Genomic DNA, 23,289 nt, shown 5'->3' on the forward strand with positions numbered 1-23,289 from the left:
GCATACACACTAATGAGTAAGAGTTCACTATGTGTTGCTATGGGGACCAGGGCTACTTTGACTAAAGGAGAGCAAAGGAGCGAGAGACACAGAAAGACACAGGGAGCAGAGAAAAAAGGAAAATAGCATGAAAAGGAAGGAGAAGTTGGTGAGGATCCAAGAGACAAAGGAGGAAAAGAAAGAGTACGGTCAGACATATTAATACATGTGCTCCCCAATATTTATCATTTATTAAAAGATGACCCACAGGTCTATTATGACGGATGGACTACACTGTTGTCTAAGGTAAGCTCTTTTAACTGTTTACAATAGTGATGCAGCATTCTGTTCGGATTGAACAACAAGGCAACAATATTTTAGTGGTATTATTAATATCGTCGCTATTATTATTGGCTTATTGGCTTAGAGCATTTTAGTATCATGTAATTCTGGTTCAAACAGAAAATATTTGGAATTTTTGGAGGCGTGAAAATTGCCAAATTAATACCATGCAACATTATAAATATAAGCTATTTGCACCTCCCAGCACCGAAACATTGATACCCGCTGGAACAGAATTGAGTGCGTTGAACATAATGTCAGCCGAGGAAGAGAGAAACTGAGCCAAAGAGAGAGAGAGAGGAGGAGATCAAACCAAAGCACGTAAGGAAAGGCAGCAATAGCCTGCACTGCGACCACCTGGGGGTCACGACCTGCCTTCGACCCCTTCAGATGTGCACTCTGGCCAGTATAAGGGGGGAGGGGCATGAGGGGAGGGGGGCGGGAAAACAAGGCATCATTAGGAGTGAGTGATGAGCGGTGGCCATGTCTGACTGCAGGCTAGAGCCCTGCTGCAGGACCGAACACTGCATTTATAAATGCCAGGAGGCCTTCACAATGCTGTCAGCAGCACCAGTGCAACAACTGTGTGTATGCGAGTGTGGTTAGAAGGGGGGAGGGGGGGGGGGGGGGGGGGAGCCACCATTGGTATGAGCCCCCCACCCCTGTTAACAAGCTGCCTCTGTGACCCACAGGATATCGCTATACACATGTAGACAACAAACACATTGAGGACACGCAGCGCCGCCACCGCCGCCGGACGAGCATTCCCACCGCTAATGTCCATCGACATGAACAGTGTAGCCACTGTAGCCATTTTGTTTTTGTTTAGTCTCCTTTTCGGTGTGAGCAGGTTTGATTTTTTCTCTTTTAATCACAGCTGGAGGAGAGGAAGAACGAGGTACGAAGGAAGTGATATGACAAGAGGTGCACTGTGTGTGTGTGTGTGTGTGTGGAAGCAGGCTCCTGGGAGTGTGTTGTTGCATGTGTGTGTGTGTGTGTGTGTGTAAGAAAGCAGCAGTGTCGGACTCCAAGGTCAACCGATAAACACAACATTCACAAGTCAAGGAGGAGGAGGAAGGTGGAGAACCGGCAACCACCCATTTACCCCAATTCCTGCGATCCTAGTCGAGCATTCGCCTCAATTAATCACTGGAATTGTTACACCATGGTAATACCAAAAACAATCTCCATGATCACACGCACAAACAAAATTTCAAATTGCTATCATCCATCTCACCTGCCCCCGTTAAAGGCACGGGGAGGGGCAGTGGCGGATGGGTGAACCATTCATTGGCCTCCCTCTCCCTCCCTCCGTTCTAAAGGCCCGGCCGGTGAAATGATGGTGAAAAATTAACGGCAGGCAGCCAAACAAGTAAAGGCGCCAGGGCGAGGGGATCAATGCGCGGCATCCGCGGCGGGAGCAGCTATGTAAAACACTTGCCTTAAGTCAGCCGCATCCGGTTAATATTTAATCCCTCCATCCATCTCCACAAAGAGCGTTTCCCTTTTAGCTTTAGCTGCCGTTTACTTTGATTACACACAACCGTTTGGGCTGGCTGGCTGGGGGGGGGGGGGGGGGGGTGAATGATAAGAGAGCATGGTGGGTGATTTGCATGTGGATGGAAAATATTCTCAGGTTTGATAATCGCTCGGAGCGGTCTAGTGCCAGTGTGAGACAGAAGAGAGGAGCTAGGCCTGAAGAAAGAATTACATAGAGAAAGAGGGAGAGAGGTTGAGAAGTAAAAGAACAGGAAAAAAAAAGAAAGGTGATGCAGAATGAAGCTTCGAAAAAAAAAAAAAATGAATTTCACTTTCTCCGAGGGGTTGCCTTATTTAAAACAAAAGGAATGCAAATAAAGCAGGAGTAGCGAAATAACACTGATATTATCTTCCCCGGTTATTTTCTGTGGCAAACGATTTCTAGGGAGGAAATCCAAAACTGTAACTCCCAAGTGAACATGCAAATCCATCTGTGTATTCCTGGGGAGCCTTCTGCGCTCACTCTCATGTTGCTTTTTCCGCGTTGCTGTTTTTGCTTCCTCCTCTCTACCGATTGAAGCCTCTCATGTTTATTCTGCACCGCCACAGAAAGCGGCATTTATTACAGAAACCGAGTAATAACTACACAGTGTCAACAGCGTAGCGCATGAGCATGTAATAACTTTAAAATTCATAGAAACTCATGTGCATGTAAGGGTAAATTATATGGTGTATAAGTAGAAATAAAGGTATGTAGCACTAATCTTTACAGTATGTCTCCCGCTTTATTACTCACACACTTTGGCCAACTGAATCGTAGTCTCATACACACGATGCTTTCTATTACATTCTAATAATTAAAGGGGAAATTAAACTGCATGCCACCGCACTGATTTAAACCCTGAAAAATTGAGAAAATATGTCAAATGGAGAACACACACGCATGAATTTCCTTCTTTCTTTTTTTTTCTCACTGCAAAGCCAGAAGCCTGCCGACCCCAAAATGTGTTTGTCAGCCAGCGGGTTTACTGGAAGGGAGCCTTTGAGATGGGCAATGGCAACTGTTCATTTTCTCACTCATTGACCTCGACTCCCCACTTTACAATGTGGAATAAAAGTGGCCCTCTATTAGGCAACAGCGTGAGTAACAGAGGATCCAGGGAATCAGAGTCACTCTGCAGCCGCTGTTTTGCAAAAAGTGAGCACACACCACACACTGTGCACAAATGCACCCGGACTAGGGATGTAACCAAGGGGCTTTTTTTAACCTGTAGAATGGAGCAAAACACCACATCGCTGGCTGATCTAAATCTTCAGAACTGACGGTTACTTAAAAGGCAGAAACAATCCAATGGAACGGTCTCACACTGAAGTTAAATCAGCATTTTACTAATGCGTGCGTCATCGCATCTCTCCGGAGAGTAGATCACAGTTTGTGAAGCTACAAATGGACAAAGTCGGACAACCCCCACCCGTCCACCTACGGACACGTCACCGTGATCGCTAAAACGCCGAGCTATCGATGAGCGAGCCTCTACGCTGCCGTTTCAAAAGGGGGAAGAGAACCGGCTGCAGGGCCTCTGACAACACTGGCAAGGGTAAAGTGTTATTTCACTGGCACGCCGACAGCTGGACAAGCGGGTGGGAGGGTTGGGGGGTTGGGGGGGGTATGGATGCAGGGACGTGTGTGCGAGTTGGGAGGGGCATTCGGCCGGCCGGGCAGTAATTCTTAATTGACACCTGTCAGCATAATGGCGGCAGTCACAGCTGTTGCAGGAGAATTTGTCCATCGTCCCGTTCATCTGTCAGCTCTAATACCCGTCCTAAAAGCTGCCCCCCCCCCCCCCCGACATCATCCCACTATGTTGCCATCCATCCACACCACATAGACCCCCACCTACTAACACCATCTTCTTCGATGCTGCTGTTGGACTAAACATTGGTGCCCGCTGCCATCATCGAGCGTCTCCTCTTCCTGTCTTCCTTCATTGCCAAAGCCAAAACAGACCTATTTCATTACATTGCTCTGCGCATTCAAACCATGTTGAAATGATTAAGTATTTGGCTCAAAAAAAAAGAAGAAAAAAAAAGAATGCACACTTAAAGTCTTTCACCCGTTCCCTCATTTGTTTCCCTTTCAGATTTTCATTTCCCCGACGATCCCCACCTAACTCTGTCCGATGAGGTACAACCGACTGGGGAAAGAAAGGAGCACAGACTTCAAAATAAAAAGCTTCATCCCCCTCCCTCCCTCCCTCCCTCCTCTACCACCAGCACTTCTCTCTCTTTTCTCTTTGGCTTTTGAGTGGCAAAGAACGGTTATTTATCCAGAGGAGAGAGAAGAAGAAGAAGTAGTGAGATGAGAAACATGCTGGAGAGGGGAAAAGAGCAAGAAATGAGAGAGAAGAGATGAGAGGTACGTGAAAGAGACGGAGAGCGAGGGGGGTAAAGAAGTAAACAGGAGGAGATGGAGGAGAGGGAGGAGTGAGCAGGGGTTGGGTGTCCCTGGATAGGGCTTTTTGCTCTTCTGTAGTGGGCCCATCTCATTTGTCTTGTTTGTTTGTTGGCATCAAAGAGCTGCCTCTCACTCCCCCTGCTAACTGATGTAATGAGTGGGTAAGCTACATGGGTTTTTTTGTTTTTTTTTCCTGCGCCGAGGAATTCAAATACTTATTAGACAAAATATTCTGTAATTGCTCATCTTTTATTGATAGAAGTAACATGTTAAATTTGGCTCTAGCAGACTTTCCCATAGCCTCTCGAGGAGGCACGGCACTGATCAAGAGAGCAAATGTACCCTCTGCAAATGTAATACTTTACTTAAGAAAATTTGAGATGTCAATTTTTGCGCCCTAAATGTTGCACGACTACTTCTCTTGAACGCTTCCCCTCTTATCTTCCTCATGTCTCAAATTATGAGCCGGAGCAAAATAAAAAAAAAAGAAGAAAAAAGAAATAAAACAACATATGAACAATTTTTCATTAATGAGCTCTTAAGCCTTACATCTCCACTGTGGAGCCTTAACAAAATGTAATTACTCAGCACAACACACATATTACATAGTAATTAAGCACACTTAACAAAGAGCTGATAACCGCCGTTCATCAAAGCTACAAAGCTATCAAATTACATGAAAGTTAAAAATAAAAGATAACAGTTTGTGATGCTGCTGGAACATTGAAAAATGAGAACAAAAATTCTTTATTTGGGGAAATTGTTTTTCTATGGCAGTCAGGAGTAAGACTGCTTGTCAGCCCAGTCCCAGAGGGCTGCTTTCTATCTGTTTCAGACTTGATTTTCTCAGACTTGGATTTCTTTTTTTGGATCCCATGACTTGCTGCTGTTTTTATGTGCTGCAAGGCAGGCAACAAAGCACATCTGGCTGCTTTAATGATATGATTTCCCATCATACTAAGCCACCTCCATTATGACCTCCCACAGAGACATGCTGGCTGCACTTAAGCATTAGGTGTAGGTGTGTGTGTGTGTGTGTGTGTGTGTGTATCTGTCTGTCTGTCAGTCAGACTGTCTGTGTTTAGAGGTTGACGGTGTGTGTGTGTGTAAAGAGCAGCGAGGGCAAAACACTGCTAGTGATGGTAGCAGCGTGCCCTGAGGGCAGCTTTAGTTGAGAATGTCCCGGAAAGAATCAGAAAGAAAGAAAGAGAAAGACACAAGCAGAGTAATATCGTTACGGTGTGAAATATATCCTTATCTACGTGAACAGAAAAAGCTTAACGCATGGTGTTCAAACCTTGCTAATGCCTTCCATTTGATTATATTACTTATTGACTGATTATCAATAGAAAAAACCTCTCATGTGGATCTTAAAGCTGTTTTGCGAATGTGAATGTGAGGATTTGCAAGGATAATAAACATAGCTAATGCAAGTAACTGAGCAACTAACAGCACGCGCACACAAACACAGGGGCACTTGTGGTGACTCGAGGCATTAGAGGAGCGAGCTGAGCATGTTTGACCTTTGACTGCCTCAAATCCCTGATGTCAATTTAACTAATAGTTTCAGAGGGTGGCGCAGGAGCAAAAGTGGCTATCGACGAGGTCGATCGATGCCACCTGCTAACGACACCACCGCTCCAATTAGCGTAACCTCTAGCCGAGTCCGACCGCCAAACACACACACACACACACGCACACGCTAAAGGGAAATGCCCAGGAAACACAGAGCACAACTGAAAGAGGGGGATAAAAGTGGCCGCTGCGGATCAATACGTGTTCCCGCTCTGTCTGATACCCCTCGTTTTGATTTGGAGCGCGGAACAGATATGACGGTCAGAAGTAAGAGAGATGTGGAGCTGCTGCTAGAGGTTGTATTTGGCGCTCCGAGGAGCGGATCTGAAGGCAGGCCCTGCTAAGGAGGATGACTAACGTGCCGTGGTTACCGTTACACTCGTTCAAGTTATTCATTCCAGGAAAACTAACACTGGTCAGTGCTAAGCTACAAACACACACACACACACACACACACACACACTCTTTTCGCCTGTCTCTACCCCCCCACCCTCTCTCCAACTCACACACACATAAACACACACACACACACACACTGACTTCTAACATAAACTTCTCATTTCTCAGAAGCCGTGGAGCCTTTAAGCCATCGGAAGTTATAAGCCGCTCCAACTTTCAGGCCACAAGACACTAGTTCCTTTACTGAAAATCAACTCCTTTTTTGTTGATCAAAACAAGACTGTTCTAATTCTCAGGAAGGGGGGGGGGGGGGGATTAAAATCTGGCAACATTAAAAGTGAAAAAAAAAAAAAGAAACTCTTAGTGGGTATACACTGCTGCACTGCTCAGGACGCTGGCGTAGACAGAAGGGTGGTGGTGGTAGTGGAGGTGCGGGCACATAAATCTCAGCATACTGATTATTTTGAGGGGAGAATATCACATAACAGCATCGTCAAGTAAGAGCACAAAGGTCGCTGTGTAATCTTAGCCACCCCGGGCATGCAAAATCATTAATCCCCGGGCACTGTGATTCTCCAGCTCGGAAATAAACTGCAGGCCTTCAGCGAGGCGGCTCCAGCACCGAGTTGGGAGGACGTTCGGCCAAAGTACGACGAGACCGTGTTATGATGTGGCGGTGATTTACTAGCAGGGCGGCAACACATGCAAAAGTGTAAAAACTTCAACTTGAACGTCCACATTTTTTTTTTTTTTTTTTTTTTTAAACGCTCCCTGGGATTACTTCAGAGTGCCGATACATCAAGTGGTTAGAACAGGCCCGAGTCGTGTCATTAATATGAAAATAAATAAATCTCTCGCAACAGTCGAAACATTTCCACCCTCACATTCCAGCCGGAAAAAAAGAGAAAAAGTTAAAGAGGATGCACTGCTAGCTCGACGCAAAAAGAAAACCTCTGTAATTGAAGGAATGAGAGAACAGAGGGAAAGGTTGCGATGTGCTGCCGCTGGTCTGGCCGGCCTTATTACAAGGTTAGAAGAGCGGTGGGGGCGAGGGCGGGGGCAGGGGTTGGCGGGGGCTTACCGAGGTCATTAACTGGCATTGTCTCCTGACGTGATTAGTCAGGTAGCAAAGTCCATTTGTCACCTGCACAGGCAAATTGAGTTGGTGCTGCACTAGGGGCTATGGGGACTGTATAATATCAACTTGATTACATCAAGGCAGCTGCGGACTTGACACCTTACTGAATTTGTCAGCATTAATCGTTAGGGCCTGTCACAAATCCATCAGCTCCACAGATAATTAGGGCCTTCTCTAATGAAGCCAACGGGAAGCAACCTAACCCCCCCCCCCCCCCCCCCCCCCCACACACACACACACACACACGTCTTTTCTTATAATTAACCATCGTGCTCCACAGAAATAAGAGCGACTATCTTATCTGCTCTTCCTCCTCGTCTTCCTCCTGTACGGCTATCTGAGCCTGCCTCGGATGAAAGACGACGTCACTCCGTTCTGTCTTTTTTATTGTCGTTGCCTTCCTTCCTGCCCCCCCCCCCCCCAAACCCCCCCACTCTTAAATCGAGTCGTTTAATGATGAGGTGAGGCTACAAGTGTAATAACACACACAGGAACATGCATCTGTGCACAGTAAAAATGCACAGAGGAAAGAGAGAAATGTACGTGTACGTGTAAACTCACTCTCTGATGCAGGTTTCCAAGGTTTCTTTCCATCTCAGCTTTACTACTTGGATTTCTGAACATGGATTCTTAAATAAAAACTAGAGTGTATTTTTATAAAGTGTAATGATAGCTACATACGTTTTGTAAAAAAAAAAAAAAAATCCTTGTGTTTTGGCCATTTTCTGTGGATCTTAACACCACATACACACACAAGCTTCACACTAGTACTTGAGGAAATTGTGTTTGAAAATGTTTGTTTGAGAAATTAAATGATGTGTCAAAATCAGAATCATAAACACTTGGCCTAAAAAAATACCTCTAAATTTGTAAATTCAGGGGAGAATAAGGAAAACAATAATCTAGTTGTTGCTGCAAGACCATGCAAGGCATTTAATTCTAAGCTGTCTGCATTATAGGAAAATAAAATGTGTACAACTGATTGTAAAACTTGACAAAAAACAAATACACAATTATGCCTTTCACCATTTCTGATGCTGTGGAATATTTAATGCCGGATTTGGCCATGAAACACTAAAATAGACATTATATAATAAACAATATTCTCCAAAAAAGGTACGAGGTGAGAGAGAGAGAGAGAGAGAGAGAGAGAGAGAGAGAGAGAGAGAGAGAAAAGAAACCTATCAAGACAAGTCTGCTATTGTTTTAATTGTCTGAGCTTTGATTTCCATGCTCAGTCCCACCATGAGCAATTTTCCTCTCTGAAGCTACAGGTCAGTACCAGCTCCCAGTGGAGCATCGGGCTAGCCTAGCGTGTGTGTGTGTTCCGTATTTGTTGCTACTGGGAGCGTGGGGTGGAGGGCGTTATCTCTGACCGACTGTCATGTTCATGGGAGAATGGAAAACATCCCGTCTGCCAAGCTGTGATTGACCATTACAACCCATGATGCGCATGGCACTCAGTGGACAGTCTAATGGATCAATGGTGTGTGTGTGTTGTGTGTGTGTGTGTGTGTGTGTGGTGAGTAAAGGGAGGGGTCACAGCGATGTCATGTTTTCATGCCTCCATCTACATGCAGAAACCTAACAGGAGTCGCTTTGCTGCCACCATGGCCAACCAGTTACAGTGGGCTATCTCGCCAAAACGACAAACGAAACTCACACACACACACACACACACACACACACACACACACACACTCAGAAAAGTAAAGCAAGGCTCGATATCTACATCCTCTTTTTCGCGGTGCAGGCCCGACATTGTGTGAAAAGTGCTTCACTGGAAAGGCAAGCGAGAAAGAAAGAAGTCGACAGCGAGCACCGGTTGAATGTTCTCCGTCCTACACTCCCTTCTCATCCTCTTCCTCCTCCTCCTCCTCATCCTCACCACCACCACCTTCACCAGCTCCCTGCTTAAGATGATAAAAAAACCCGCTGAGTTCAAAGTCTTCGTCGGCTGGCCCTCCTGTTCGACCCGCTTTGCACCTCATATTTCAAAATCTCTTTAAAATTCTGTAACTGTCTTTTGTTCACTCCAGTTGTTAATGCCTAACTTCAAAGGCTCGGCCTCATTAGCACAGAGGTAGAAACCCCTGTCACTCATTTACATTTGTTTAAAGGCTGCAGGGAGACGAGGGGAGAAAAGGGGGAGTCCAAATCCAAACCACTAGAAGTCAACCTTGTCGGTCCTCTGCCAAGACCCGGTTTTATCAGTTGGTCACATTGCAAACATTATATACTCCCCTCCAGCAGTGGATATTGATTTCATCACTGAGCTGATTCTTACAGTGAGTGTGAGGTGAATTTTGGATTGGAACGTGCAAAAGAAAACTTCAACATTTATCTCCATTAAGGAAAGGGCATATACTCAAACACCCGATTATAATTATTTTTTTTAAGCGTTTGGGTAGATTTTTCCTGTGATCTATTCAACATACACACCGTCTTTTTTCATCTGCTTTTAGTGCCGTCCTTAAAAAAATAAAACGAGGTGATTTTCCACCATCATTTTCAACTTTTTTGAATGCTTTTTTTTAGTTTCTGGCTGAGACAACAGGAGGGGTTGTGTGTACGAGTGGCTAAACCTACCAGAGGCATGCTTGTCTTCGTGGAAGGATTTATTGATGTTTATCAGGGATGAATAGATCAAAGACTGCCACGTGACAGGCGATCAATCACGCATCAAATCAAGGATGGCAATCCTCTAATAAAACAGAAAGAAAGAGGGGAGAAAAAAAACGGCTCTCACCAGTTGTCTCCCCCTTCTTTCCCAGTCAATTATTCATCATTACTCACTCTTGAACCTCAAAAGCTCCCTTTTATCCCCATAACATGCCATTTAGTTTATCTCACCATTCTTAAGAGAACTTTCCTGGCAAAGGAGGATGAATAAGAGAAAGAAAAAAAAACAAAGTGGCATTGCGCAGATTTGTGCGTCCCCTTTTTTTCCGCTAAATTAAGACACATTTTAAACACAACTGTGGGTCATGGGTTGAGTGTGTTAATAACACAAGAAATATAATTCAAAACAGTGAAATAAATCTCAGCATGCAGCGCAACCAAACAATGCGGTGTGGAAGGAGACATTTTCATTTGGCACTTGTGAATAAAAACGAGTTGGCTACCGTGGTGGGAAATGGTCGTTATGAAGGGGCGGGTTATACCTGCTGATCGCCGCGGATCTTGCTGCTTTCTCCTCGGCATAGTGACCGTCGCTCTCCACGGTGCTTCTCATGCAGGGGTTACAAACAAATCGAGTCTGTCAGTTTTGAAAAATCATCCCGTTCTCTCTTTTTTTCGTGGGGGTAATAGGGTTTTGATCTCGGAGCTGGAAAAATGTCTTCTTTTCAAAGTGCCTGCTCTCTTTTGGACTTAACAGCTTGTTCGGCTTCGAGAATGAGCAGAAAAATTACGAAGGGATTCGGCCAGCTCCTGACACCTTCATGTCCATCAAAGATCATCTTCCGTCATGTCTCTCGTGGCACGGGTTTACAAAAAAAAAAATTTAAAAATCGGCAGCGAGAAAGCACCTTGAAACCCAAGTTTTCAGTTCACTCCCCCTGGAAAAAAAAAAATCTCGCTAATCTCCAGTGCTGTTTGGAGGGGGACGATACTTTGCTGCGCCTTTTACGCACACCAAAACTAAAAAATAAATAAACTCTGGCGGTAACAAAACAAATACGTCCCGTGTGAGCGCAGCGCACAGCTCTGACAAGTAATGTATCCTTGTGTTTCCTTCTCTTCTCTCGCCAGAGACCTGAAAGAGAGAAAGGGGGGGGGGAGAGAGAGGGGGGGGGATAGACAAACAGGCATTAGATGGGTTAATGTCAGTCCCGTCACCACCACGCCACCTCAGCCCGGATCCAGCCTCACCAGTCCGGCGGAGACTTTTCCCTCCCTCCCCTCTTTCTCTCCCATTGAAATAACAATTCTAAATGAGACGACCCGCATTTCTGTATTACTTACGTTTCAGGAGTCGTGGAAATAATTTCCACCGCTCATCTCATCGCATCTTAGACAGAATTATTATTTTTTTTGGAGGGGTGGCTGATGCGGTGGAGAAGGATATCACTTGAGAGAGAGAGAGAGAGAGAGAGAGAGAGAGAGAGAGAGCTAGAGAGAGAGAGAGGGGAAACAAACAAGACGCAGGCGCATCCAAGCTTCGCCAACAGCAGATCAGATCGACATGGACTAAAATATTTGTCTCTTAAAAGAGAGGGAAAAAAGGAGAGTGGTAGGGTGGGTGGTGGTGGTGGTGGGGGGAACTCCAGTCAGTGATCCGAGGTCTCCCGAAAAGAAATAAGAAAAAAATGGAAACGCGGTGGATCCAGAAGCTGTTTCAGACAGTCTCAACTGATAGACAGACGCATCGAGTGGCTTTTCCTGCTACATTTTTACTCCTCCCCTCTCCGCAAGCGTCACCCCTGACAGAGGAGCCTACCTGTCAATCTTTTTAATTGTCTTGTTTTCCCCCCTCTCTCTCTCTCTCCCTCTCTCTCCCCTTCTCCCTTTGCTTTAAAAAAAAGAAAGAAACCTCCGACAAAAGAACGGATCCTTCCGGAACTTATCAGGGGGGGGGGGGACTAAAACCAAACTTATAGGAACACGCATCGCAAACCACAACAAGTTCTCCACTAGTATATGAGGCTGCTACGACTTATATGTCATATTTTATGGCAATGACACTAGTTCGTCTCCCACTGGGGGGGGGGGAATCATTGCTCCCATATGTTGTGGTAGCCTAATGGTTACATGCTTTGAATTGACTATTTCAACCCCAAAATGACAGATGTCAATAGGTGGCAACGCGTCTGCGTGAAACGTACAGACCAGGGGATGCGAACAACACCCTCTCCCGGGTCGCTGGTACGGGCTTTGGTTACAGGTGTACATGAGGGCACACACATGTTCCGGCAGCAGCCCCCCGCCCCCCCCCCTCGAATAAAAAAAAAAAAAAAAAAAAAGAAAAAGCGCAGCTGCACAGCACCCCGTGTGATTATGTTTAGTAAAGCCTATTCGTGGACGTTTTGAGGGGATTCGGCGGGGTCTGTGTCGGTTTCGTGGGAGGAAAGAAGCGGTTAAGGGGGACACGTTCGCAGGCGAGGATTGATTTGTTTCACCTTACTAGGAAGTGAGCGCCGTGTCCGGGAAGGGGAGGGACTCCCGACAACAAGTCTGCGGCGCCGCTGCTGCGCTACCTAACAAGGCTGCGCCAGCGCAACGTTTTCAATCCCACATACTGCGTGTTGTTGTTGTTTAGTTTGTTTTTGCTGAAGAACCAGAGAGCGGTGCCACAAAGCGCAGCGGCTTCTCTTTTTGTTTGAAAGCGCGTGTTTTAGCACGGCTCAGCCCGGCCTGCACGCTGTGCATGTGCAGCGAGGGGGGTGGTGAGGGCTGGTGGGGGGGGGGGCTAATGGCAGCCGGGCTTTATCGCCGCCACGAACGTAGCCGACGTCAAGTTCGTCCGTGAACTTTGTCCCATTGCGAAGCCATGTCCAGCCTGCTGCTGGTGAGAAACGGCCGGAGGGCGATATCGGTGCTCGGTGGCGGAAGCGGAGGCACCGACGCACTTTCTGGAGTTCGCACGGTCGCGCGGCGCTTCATCATAGACATGTCCTACTCGGCGCACTTCATGGATTTCAAGGGATCCTCCATACCGAGCAGCATGAAAAAGCTGGTCGTGAACAAGCTCAGTCCTAATTTTAGGGAGGCCGTTTCCGCGCAAATCGTCGCGGTTCCGACCCCCGGGGACGCGGACTTGCTCGTCAGAAATCGGTAAGTTGTTGTTTATGAAAGGTGGACAGAGAACCGACACTAAGTGTTTCTCCCTCTGTCTCCCCCCCCCCCGCGCGCTCGGGATAGCAGTAGGTGACCCGGAACGTGTCACGGGTCTGTTAGTGGATCAGTAACGTGATGTCGATCTATCACAGTAGGCTGATGTTGAGAAGTTGTACAAAGAGGCTCCGCTTACCTTGATTCACCCATGTCCAGCACCTGCGATCACCATCATCATCATCATCACGAGATGGCAAAATACGTGAGGAATAAGCGCTGTACTGTATTTCCAAGTTCCGCCCCTCTCTGCATTTGTCTATCAATCCATCTCGGCATCTCTCTCTCTCTCTCCCTCTCTCTCTCGCCCTCAGTCCTCCTGTCTCACTACGTCACCAAACAGCAAACAGAAACTCATTTGGGGCGGGGGGGGTCAGACTGGCATCAAGAGATGGAGATGATGGAGCAGGAGATGCAGTGTTACATGGCGCGGGTATTGCAGCATAATTTCTCCGATTAGCAGCAGAACCCAGCGTTGTATTCACGGTTCGGGAAGAGTGCCCCCCCCCCCGAAGTCCGTTCGCCTGATCTAGACTCAGGGATTATTATTGTATTAATAGTGTTGAACTACACTTGCTTGTGTCAGGTGGAAAAGAAAAGACATAAATGACTTCTCTTTTTCTGAAAAGAGCAACATTTCTGTTTTTTTTTAAATTTTCTAATTCCAGCCGGATGTAATATCTTCCCCTAATTTAGATTTACCACTACATTACCGACTGTTTGTGTGCCTAACCTGATCTTAGATTTTGTATTAGTCTCATAGAAATGCCCCTCAGGGTTTATTGTGGTATTTTACTGCCAATGAAATATATACATAATTAGTGTCTTACTGCCTTGCAAGACAGAGATCGGTTGTGTGTGAACTACGGCCTTTGACCGTTGTTGTCTGTAACACTGAGGCGCCGCCGTCATGGGAACGTTGGAGATGATTTAACTAACAGAAAATAAATGTTTCCGTTTGTGGACTTGTGCAAATGGAGAACCACTTATCCCGTATTGCGCAGCATCAGTGCAGGCTTAAGAAGTGTTGCATACGAAAGTGTTGAATGACGAATTTCAGAGTGAGAAATTGATCATTGAAACGATCTTGGCTGCAGCGAAAGAGGCGGATTAAATCACAAGAAAGAAATGGAACTTTACCGATTACATCATTAAACCGTGTCTTTGCAACATACAGTGAATCCTCAAATCCCTACATTCCTGAGGAGTAAAACTTTAAATGTACTCAGAGAAATGTACACAGATGCATGGGCTGCACCGGAAAGACGGAGGCCTTATCAGATTGTATGGGGAGCTTTTTATGACTACGTTTGAACTGGGCCGCCATGACTCCACAATAATACATTGTCTTTTAATTATTTTTCAGATGAAAACAAATCATTTCCAGAAACTTCATTGTCCGTTTTGCTATAAATCTAGAATAGAGGCCATGAAACCTGAACATTTCATTTAGTTTTTTCCAAAGTCTAGCATGTGTAGCAATAACACATCATTTTATCACCATTACTACATTCAAAGGTTTTTCAGAGGTTTATGTGTGAACACACTTTATTCCCGCAAATCTCATTTTATTTGAATTTGTTTAAACTCAAGTGTATTTTAAATTAGACCTGTGTACATTGAACGAGTTGTACCTTTTTGATGAAAAACATTTCCCTGAAAGGAAACTGATTCTAGAGATAAAAAGTAGTCAAATCGAGGTGTCTTATGTCACTGTGGCCCGTCTATAAACCACAGAAGCATTATCTGCGAGCACAAAGTACACGTGTGACATGCACAGTAATGAGGCACAGCATGCGCGCCGCTCTAAAAGACAGTAAATGATTTATTTATACATTCCTTTCTCACATATTTGTTTCCAACATGTTTCCAAAGTAAGATGAAAACGGCCGTCTCCGTGTTGAGGCAAGAAGCGACTATCTAAGATTTTTAAAAAGTGCAGTTTGTTGTGGGTGTCTCTGAAGACAATGAATCATGACATCATGCAATGTGTTTTGTGATACAAGCCTTTCCCTGTCAGCGCCGGGCCGCTCTCTTCCAGAGAAAAGGGAGTCATTGCCAAAACAAAGCAGAGTGTGTGTGCCCTGTGCAGACATGTCGAGAGAAGGAAGCTGAAGTCTTGACCTTCAGACAAAATTTGGGAAAATAGCGCACTAATGACCACCTAACTTTCATTCCCTTGAATCCACAATTATTGTTGTTTTTGTTTGTTTGTATTTCAGTTTTGCAGGAATCAACGCCTCCGATATTAATTACTCGGCAGGCCGCTACGACCCCTCGGTGAAGCCCCCCTTCGACGCCGGCTTCGAGGGCATCGGCGAGGTCGTCGGCCTCGGCCTCAGCGCCAGCTCCCGCTACACTGTGGGCGACGCCGTGGCCTACTTTGGCAGCGGCGCGTTCGCCGAGTACACGGTGGTGCCGGCCAAGGAAAGCGTGCCCGTCCCCGCGGTGAGGCCGGAGTTCCTCACCCTGCTGGTCAGCGGCGCCACGGCCTACATCGCCCTGAAGCGCTTGGGCGACCTGGCCAAAGGGGAGACGGTCCTGGTCACGGCGGCTGCAGGAGGAACGGGACAGTTCGCCGTGCAGTTCGCCAAACAGGCCGGTTGTCACGTGATCGGGACCTGTTCGTCCGACGAGAAAGCCGGCTTCCTGAAATCCATCGGCTGCGACAGGCCGATCAACTACACCACGGAGGACCTGGCCAAGACGCTGAGGAAGGAGTACCCACAAGGCATAGACGTGGTGTACGAGTCCGTTGGAGGCAGCATCTTAGAAGTCGCCGTGAACAGTTTGGCCAATAAGGGCCGGCTGATCGTCATCGGCTTCATTTCGGGGTACCAGACGGCATCGGGGATCCCGGCTTTCAAAGGGGCAACACTGCCGGCGAAGCTGCTGCAGAAGTCGGCCAGCATTCGGGGCTTCTTCCTGCCCCACTTTATCAGTGACTATAGTGAGGCTCTGGGTAGCATGATGCAGATGTTTGCCAAGGGGAAGCTAGTGTGTGAGGTGGATCATGGGGATTTGGCACAGGAGGGGAGGTTCGTAGGCCTGGAGTCAGTCTTCCGGGCTGTCGACTACATGTATGCTGGGAAAAACCTGGGCAAGGTGGTGGTGGAAGTGGCCCCGCCCCCTGTTAGCAATAAGCTCTGATTTAACTAAAATCATACTTGAACACAAATGATTGAAAACGGGAAAATGTAGGGCTTTAATTTTTGAATAGATTCATTTCTTTATTTTTGTACGATGATTGCTATAACCCTCAATTAATCTAATGCTTTCACAAATAAACATAATGAGCAACTTTTATTTTCTGCTATTTTGGTTTTGGAAACTACAAGCAATAGGAAGGTGTTTTTATTATTATTTAAGGGAGCTTTCAGCAGTTTGTTCCAAGATTTAAATTAGTTTAAAACAAATCAGAAAATGTACTAATGGCAATGCATTAATAACCATACTGCACAAATATTTTGATTTAAAAAAAAAAAAAGAAAAAATCAGACACGGCACACTATCCCAGAAAATATTTTTTACAGTGTTTCTTAAATTGTGTGCCCACCGTCTGGTACAAGTCCACCTCCAAAATTAATTTAGACCAGCTGCCATAATGGGCTTGCTTTTAGCACTCTCAGGCACTTTATCTACCATAAATGTTTTATGATAGACTTCATTGTTTTTCTAATAGGGGCTTACATTGGTGTGTGCTTGTCAAGAGTGAGTGCTGCTCCAGGTGTGCTTGGTATTTCATCGCCTGTTTGTGGCTGACAGAAACAGCATTCACACAATCAATCTTTTCATTCACATGTCCCGAAGCTGCACATAATAAAAAAAAAAGTTCAGCTAACCAGGAGTTGCACTAGAAAATGCCATTAGGTTTCCACACCGCAAGTAAAGAAAAATCACTTATAGTGAATGCATTGTGGAATGCCCTTTGACATTTATTTTTTTTCATTTCCATTTATTTTTTTTGTATTTAATTTAGTTTTGGATAGAAGAAACGAAGCAGCACAACATATGTTTGGAAGTTTAGTCACATGATGGATCATTTCTACATAAAACCCAAAGATTTTCACCATGTAACAAAAGACTTAGAAGAGGGGGGGCGGGGGGAGTGTTAACTTCAACAGTAAAAGCCTCAATAGGTGAAAGGTTTCCCAGATTTCTTTAAAAGAGCTGCGTTGTGTTGAAGCGGTCCACGTAGTATAAATGCGCTGAACGTAGCCTAAAACAAACACCTGTTCCTACCTGGCAGCGAGGGCTGCAGTGTTCATGCACTGTGAACATGTTATTTCCTCATCCAGGTGGCCACTCGAAATATAACCCAGTGTGAAATGCGTTACAGGTGTGACCCCAGCATGCAAAGCTGCTACCTTCAACAGACGGCGCAGGAAATCAGAAACGCACCACGCCAAGGCCGGTGTGCAGCCACAGTGTAGGAAGTCCACGAAGACAGGGGTCACGTTCAGATGTAGTCACAGTGATTACTGATGTTTAAGTCAAAAGAGGTTTCACATACACACTGAGGGTTTTATATTAGGGGTTGCTATCCAAATAGAAAAAGTCGTGAGATGTATTAACTACCCACTATGAAGAGTAAAAACGACTTTTTAGATTATAACTTAAAACACAACATAAAAATGATCCATTTATAAAAGTACCTAAGGACATTCATTCTTCTCATTTTTCAATATATTTAAATCCATTTTCCTTCTCTCATGTTTGCTTTCACTAAATGTGTGTTAGTAAGAATGGTTTTGTTAATATTATAAATAGTCATTTTACACACTGGGTTCTGAATCCTCCCAGAGGTCGCGTCTTTTCTTTAGCTAGGGCTCCTTTTCTTAGCTCAGTCTCATCAAAAGCTACAATATAAAAAAGTGGACTGACTTCGATAAGAGGTTTGGTACATTTTAGCACATAACCGTGACCTTTAGCCCGACGCACGATATTAAACATCATGCCTGCGGATGACTTAGATTTGGAGTGACTTGCTGTGAATTTAACGAATATCACAATTAAAGAAGAAATAAAACCAACGCAGAGTTTGTCTCACCGGCAGCACAAACGCTAATCGTTAAACCATCGCACTCGCCTCTTGTCACACCACTGTTTGGTCAGGCGTTATGCAAAAGCGAGCTCGCGTACGGAAGGCGAGGGGAGGTGATAATGCACGAGGATGTTTAGATGAAGTTGGCGCGCTCGAAGAGGAGGCCAGGTTTAGCATCTCTTCAATTAACGGGAGAGGCCTCGTCTCGGCGTCCTCCAGGGCCTACCTGTACCTCCGCTGATTAGTGAGCAGTCACAGCCCCAATTAGAGAACACAGGAACCTGGAGAGACAAACACTCTTTATTTAATTGGATTGTGTTGAAGTCGGAGGCTGCTAACTGGCAACGTATTGAAGCGACTGCGGAGCGTAAACAAGACATTAAAGACGGAGGAGGTCTTCTGGAGTAGCATTCGCAGACTTCAGTGTGATGGTGTAACTTTATAAAAAAAAAATTCATTTGAGGAATTATGCTAAGTGTCTCATTTTAGTCGAGGCTTACTGTAGTATTTCTCCTCAGAATGGAAGTAATGGAGGGTACACTAAATGAACCCTTTTTTAACTGATGTAAATGATTAGGAAGAGGAAAAATTGCGGATGAGCCTTTTCTCTTTATTTGTGATTACGGTTTTTATTGCTTTGTGAATGGCTGTTATATATATATATATAGTCAATGCAACTGTATGTGAGTGACAGATGCTCATTTAGCTTGAAGTGAGACTGTAACGTTTTGAAAGGAGATAAATTCATCCTCACACAAATGAAAAGAAGGAAATCATACCTGTGTTCATGTCGACACACTTGGTGTGGTATGACCAGCAGCTTATGCTGGCTAAAGACGTGTGATGTTGTCTAAGTGACTTTGCTTACTGAGTCTGACTTTATGACTCTTCTATATTTGTGCCACGGTTACACTACGTTTTAGCATTTACAATTATGCCGTAATTGTCACTTGGGGCTGCTGCTCAGCAACGGGTTACAAAGTCTTGCTTTAAAATTTAAATCTTTTCTCTTTTTTTTTCAGACTATATATATTGCTGTTTTTTAAAACGCAAAAACAATACAGTCACGGCTCTTGAAATCACAACTTTCCGCAGCTTCCGATCCATTTCACTATTCAGTCCAGAGCACGGCGCTGGATTTCATTGTTGCACGTTGACATTCAAGGGATGTGAAACTCTCAAAGGTCTCTCTGTCTCTTTTCGCTAAAACCCTCTCTTTCCACAGTTTTCCCATCGCCGGAACATGTGGCACATAACAAAGACATCACCCTCGTATTGCGGGACGGTAGTCTACCTCCAGGCGCCTAAGGGACACTGGCTGGCTGCTTGGTGCTGCCAGGATCCAGACAGTCCAGTTTCTTTCCGTGCAAGTCAGTCAGACCCCCTCAACTCCCCAACTCCCCGAGCCCCCGTCACTCCTACCTCCGCCTAATTACCAAACCTAAAACCCCACTCGACTAATTAGCCACAGCAGACCCAGGAACTGTGAGTAAAGGTAAAGAGATGGCTTCATTCAGGAGCTAGTGTGTGTGTGTGTGTGTGTGTGTTAAAGACAGAGACAAGAAGAAAGGGAAATGGAATATTCAAACCTCCTTTAGCGAACACATCTCTACAGCCAATTAAAGTCATTTATTAAACTCTTTGCGAAACCTGAGTTGTGCATGACAGAATGATAGGGGAATGTGTTTGTTTGTGGCTGTGCATGTGTCGATGTGCATGTGCACACACACACACACACACACACACGTCCACAGTTGTCTCAGTATGGCTGGCTATCTGTCAGCTCTTCTGTCTATCAGCGGCGCGAGAGCTCAGTGGGACATAAATTACAATATGCAGCTGAGCCACTTGTGTAAGTCTCAATGAAGGGGAGGAATAACTTTCTTAATCAAGTTCCCCTGATTAATTGTAATAAAGGTGTCATCCGTAAATGTGTCCTCCTGATTGAGTAATTCGGGGCCGGAGACAGTAAGCACATCCCCGGTGATTGGGGGGGGGGGGGGGGGGACAGAGTGGGGGAGGAAGGTGTGTGGAGGACATACTGAGACACAAATAGCTCCTGGGCACACTGGCAGCCTTCGCACAACTGACAGTTATGAAATACAATTATCAGTGTGATCTGCTTAAGAATTCATCAGCGGCTTCACCGGCCAGTAAAGACGTTCGTAGAGAGACGGAGACAGAGGGAGGGAGGGAGGGAGGGAGGGAGACACAAGGGGGAGAGAAGGCCTCACTGATTAAATGGAGTTTTTATTTAGTCCAGCAGATTGTTCCCATTATGTTACACTATTGTGAGGAGATTATCTTCTCTGTTGTGTTTCCTCTGCTAGAATCACCTGTGTTGTTCCCTATCATCCACCTAATCTCAGTCCAAACCTAGTAGCATTTCAAAAGGTTGATCTTTATGGTGTATCGAAGTGACTCAGTCAGCACTGAAGCACAGAGATGCACGTTTAAAAGACTGACTTCTAGGTCGGAGGTTCCCAACCCTTTTGACACGTGGCCCTTTAAAAGGAAGCATCGTCTTTTTGTAGTCTCTCGTCACAGGCTGCACATGTCTGAGCCGGTCTTGAAGCTGTTTAGATCATCTTCAGAGGCTTGAAGAGATTCAAATAATCCATCTTTTTACAATACAAGGGCAAAGTTTAGAGAAAGGTCAGGGGAAAAAAAGAAATTTGACAGTTAACATACAATAAGTCATTTTTTGAACATTCCTTTTCTTTTACTCTTCGTCAATAATCTCACGAGTGGGGTTTTAGTGTTCTTTAGTGGGGTCTCGAGTCTGGGATTGCATATTGCAGTTGTTTCAACAGCATTTGCATCAGTATGTGTCCCTTAAAAAAAGAGAAAAGAAAATAGTCATTTAGATGCTATTCAAACAATGGTTGTATGCAACCTAGACCTGATCTTAACCGAGACATCTGGACACCTTTTGACCCGCAGAGCACAGAAAGCGTGCAATAGAAACCATGTTGATCAAACCATTGTAACTGCCAATATTTGACAGATGATAATCTGCAGCTATGTGTGGCCAACTTCAAGGGCAACCCAAATATGCACATCGATTTAAAAGCATGATCTGACAGCATCCTAAAAAAAAGAAAAGGAAACCATATTGAACAGTTTACATTTACCACTATCAACGCAGTATAATAAAAGTTTATTCTAGCTCGCTGCACCGCCTGCAAAGGTATTGAATAAAAGATCAAAACAAGCACTGCCATTTCTATTTGACAGATAAAATCTCACTCAACAGCATTCATCATCTCGTTCTACCTACATTAACCCTTTAGGGCACCTTCTGTAGCCTCTGGAGGGGGAGCGAGGGTCCCTCACTGTGTCTGTTCAGATGTAGATATATATTCAGGTGAAAGGCAAGGGCACTATTCACTACCTCAGGATTAATGACAACATCATCGCCATTGCCATGCTGACCAGCCCCATATTTCCATTGGCTGGATAAAGAGGAGACGGTGGCGGGAGGAGGAGGAGGGAGGGGGGAAGGTATGAGCATCCTGTCGGCAGGATGACGGACAGGTCCTCAGTCCAGCTCCCCCAGGTCCCCCCTGTCCTTATTCTTTACTGGCCTGAGCTGGCGAGCGAGGCAGCGTCTCTGCGGCCAAGGACACAGGGGTGTCAGCAATGCGTCTGGGTAACATCGTTCATCAGGCCGCATCGGTAATGGGTAGCTCTCTGTGACAGTGGTCATCAGGACACAAAAGCAAAAGGGCCCATAAACATCGCATGACAGATGGCTGGGAGGACAGCTTTGGACAAGGAGGGAGGGATGGAGAGCGAGCGATAAAGTGAGACGGAGAGAGAGAGAGGGAGAGGGAGAAGGACGGAGGTGGAAGAGAGATCTCAGGCTGGATTGTTGAGTCTCGTGGAAAGTCTCGAGCGCCGGATGGTTTATGAATGCCCATGTTCAATGTCAGCTGTGAAGGGAGGAACTGGAAATCACAGGGGAAATAGTTTGCAACGGATGTCCAACAAAAAGAACAAGTGTAGTCGGTGCAAAATAGCCCCAGTAAATCAGCTGATATGAAGAAATGTATACTAAATATTTTGTCCTGTTATTGCACGAAAAACATAGTGACTCTTGCCTTTTAGCGGCATAAAGTAAGATATCTTTCAACAAGACATTTTGTTGAAAACACGAAGAAAGATCGTTCAAGCATTGAGAAAAATAAGCATTTATTTCTCAGTTTAGTGACGACCTTTTCCTTCTATCTCAAGTTTGTTCGCCTCCACGTCAGTGATGACTTTGGCCAATTAGTAAGGGGAAACCATTGAACCTCCGGCGTGGCACAAACGGTTAAACAGAGGGGCCGATATGAAAGAGGCATTTGCTTGAAAGCCTAACATCCAGAGACAGTTTTGCTCGAAAAGAAAGGATAAGAGATTATTGAGGAGACATCTTCAGAGATTTCCAGCCCGCAGCGCCGATATGTCAGAAGATTTCATCAAAAAGGATGTTGGGCACAAGTCCGACTTTGAAGAGTTTGATAGATAAGCGCGCCGCGTCGGAGGGGGAGGAGGGTGTTTTTCTATCTTTACAATAAATCACGGTATATGCAGTCTGAGGCGGCGTAAAAGTTAAGGAATAATTATGGAGGTGATAGCAATGACAGAATGCGAGAAAACAGGTTGTGTGAAAATGAGGTGAGGAGAGGGTGTCGAGGGCTGTCATAAAAGTGACTGCGGAGCTCGCTGTAGGTCCCCGCAGAGGGAAGACAATTGTTGTGTTAGCAACACCTTTGTCACCTCAGGATGCATACTGTGTTTTCACGTGTTTACAGGGAAATCAGGTCCCACATGTGACGGATCCTCGTCAAAAAACGCGGCGAGACGCAGCTCCCTGCCCTCCAAAGAGACACCGCAGGCCGCGCTGCGTCTTTCTTTGTTTTGTGGAACCAGCCTCGCCCGTCCATTAATCGTCATCCATCCATCCTGTGCACCTGTATATAAAGGGGAAATTAGAATATCCATCACTCGAGCAAAACGTCAGCGTGATTGATGGGTTAGTCACAGGATCCCCTCCGTTTC

General features: G+C 45.5%; 2 protein-coding genes across 2 annotated transcripts in view; one reads left to right on the plus strand and one right to left on the minus strand.

The window, feature by feature from the left end:
• Nucleotides 1–10,750, minus strand: part of LOC306699567 (teashirt homolog 1-like) — a 33,738-nt gene extending 22,988 nt beyond the window's left edge. The window contains exon 1 of the mRNA XM_079164207.1: nt 10,532–10,750. Coding sequence (XP_079020333.1) covers nt 10,532–10,571 — 40 coding nt within the window. The 5' untranslated portion in view covers nt 10,572–10,750. The remainder of the gene's footprint in view (nt 1–10,531) is intronic.
• Nucleotides 10,751–12,790: 2,040 nt separating this feature from the next.
• Nucleotides 12,791–16,503, plus strand: LOC306699568 (prostaglandin reductase 3-like). Its single transcript, XM_079164208.1, has 2 exons — nt 12,791–13,142; nt 15,422–16,503. Exons 1-2 carry the CDS (start codon nt 12,859–12,861, stop codon nt 16,347–16,349), a joined length of 1,212 nt encoding a protein of 403 aa, XP_079020334.1. The 5' UTR covers nt 12,791–12,858; the 3' UTR covers nt 16,350–16,503.
• Nucleotides 16,504–23,289: the final 6,786 nt, after the last annotated feature.

The sequence above is a fragment of the Pholis gunnellus genome (assembly GCF_910591455.1).
Source record: "Pholis gunnellus genome assembly, chromosome: 8".
NCBI lineage: Eukaryota > Metazoa > Chordata > Actinopteri > Perciformes > Pholidae > Pholis > Pholis gunnellus.